General features: G+C 67.0%; 1 protein-coding gene across 1 annotated transcript in view; it reads left to right on the forward strand.

Moving 5' to 3' along the window:
- PDCD2 (programmed cell death 2) overlaps positions 1-1,115 on the forward strand; it is a 10,762-nt gene that overhangs the window by 884 nt on the left and 8,763 nt on the right. The window contains exons 2-3 of the mRNA XM_014542323.1: positions 322-406; positions 482-603. Of these exons, the coding sequence (XP_014397809.1) occupies positions 322-406; positions 482-603 (207 nt within the window). The remainder of the gene's footprint in view (positions 1-321; positions 407-481; positions 604-1,115) is intronic.

A 1,115-nucleotide genomic window follows, 5' to 3' on the forward strand; every position in this document is an offset into this window, starting at 1 on the left:
GCGCCCACTGCACTGTCACTGCCCAGGAGCCCCCCGGGGAGCGGCAGGCAGGGCCCAGGCACAGGCCCAGGGATGGGTCTCCCCGGGAGCCCCGCCGTGAGCGGTCTAGGGGTCTCCCCTGCCGGGGCACAGGGCTCAGCGGTTCCCAGAACCCGGTCAAAGCCCCCAAAGGAGGGTCCGTGTCCTGGGGCGGCTGCTCCGGTGACTGCAGACTGGCCTCAGCCAACAGGAGCAGGTGCTCTCCCGGTTCTGGGGCCAGAACCTGAAACCAGGGGCTGTGCTCCCTCGGAGGCTCCCGGAGGGTCCTTCCTGCCTCCGCAGCCTCTGGGGGCTCCTGGCCGCATCCCTTCAATCTTCAAGAAGGAGAGTGTTTACGTGGCCCGGCCCCCTTACCCAGAGGTCACAGGTAAAGGAGTCACAGGCTGTGGGCAGCCCCGGGTTCCCTTTTCAGCTCCGCCCTTTTGCTGCTGTGTGCCCTCAGGAAGTCGCTCGCCCTCTCTGTGCTGCAGAAGCCTCACCTGTGCCATGGGCTACCGCTGCTCCTCACAGGAGTGTGGGGTGCTGGTGTGCGCCCCACTTGCCCTGAGGGCTTTCCGCTCCCCAGTCAGCACCTCCGCCTCACCACCCTCCCCTCCCGCAGCCTCCAGGGACGGCACAGGCCCCTCTGACCTCCCGCATGGACGGCCGCTGCTCTCCTGTCTCCTTTCAGTCCCAGCTGTCACTCCCGCCAGGAAAGAGAGGACTTTGTCAAAGGGCTGCTGACAGGTGGGAGGGCAGGCGGACAGCCAACCAGGGAGGCGGCTCCCCGGAAACAGGTCCATCCAAGGCCTCAAGGGGGCGGGGCCACGCGATCACCAGGAAGTGGACACTGAACAAGGGGCGGGGCCACATGACGGGGGGTGGGGCCAGGTAACGCTGATCCCCAGCACGAAGCCTCACGCTGAACCCCAACCCTAAAGCCCAGGTCCCGGCCTAAATCCTAACCCTTTAGCCCTGGGCCCTGGGCCCTGACCCCTTCCCCAACCCTTTCCTTCTCATCCTCCAGCTTTTGCCCTCACCCCCTCCCCGCGCTCCCCGCGGCCCCTCATCTCCGCCCTAACACTCGGCAGCGCGTT

This window comes from Myotis brandtii, unplaced genomic scaffold (assembly GCF_000412655.1).
Source record: "Myotis brandtii unplaced genomic scaffold, ASM41265v1 scaffold1077, whole genome shotgun sequence".
NCBI classification, from domain to species: Eukaryota; Metazoa; Chordata; class Mammalia; order Chiroptera; family Vespertilionidae; genus Myotis; species Myotis brandtii.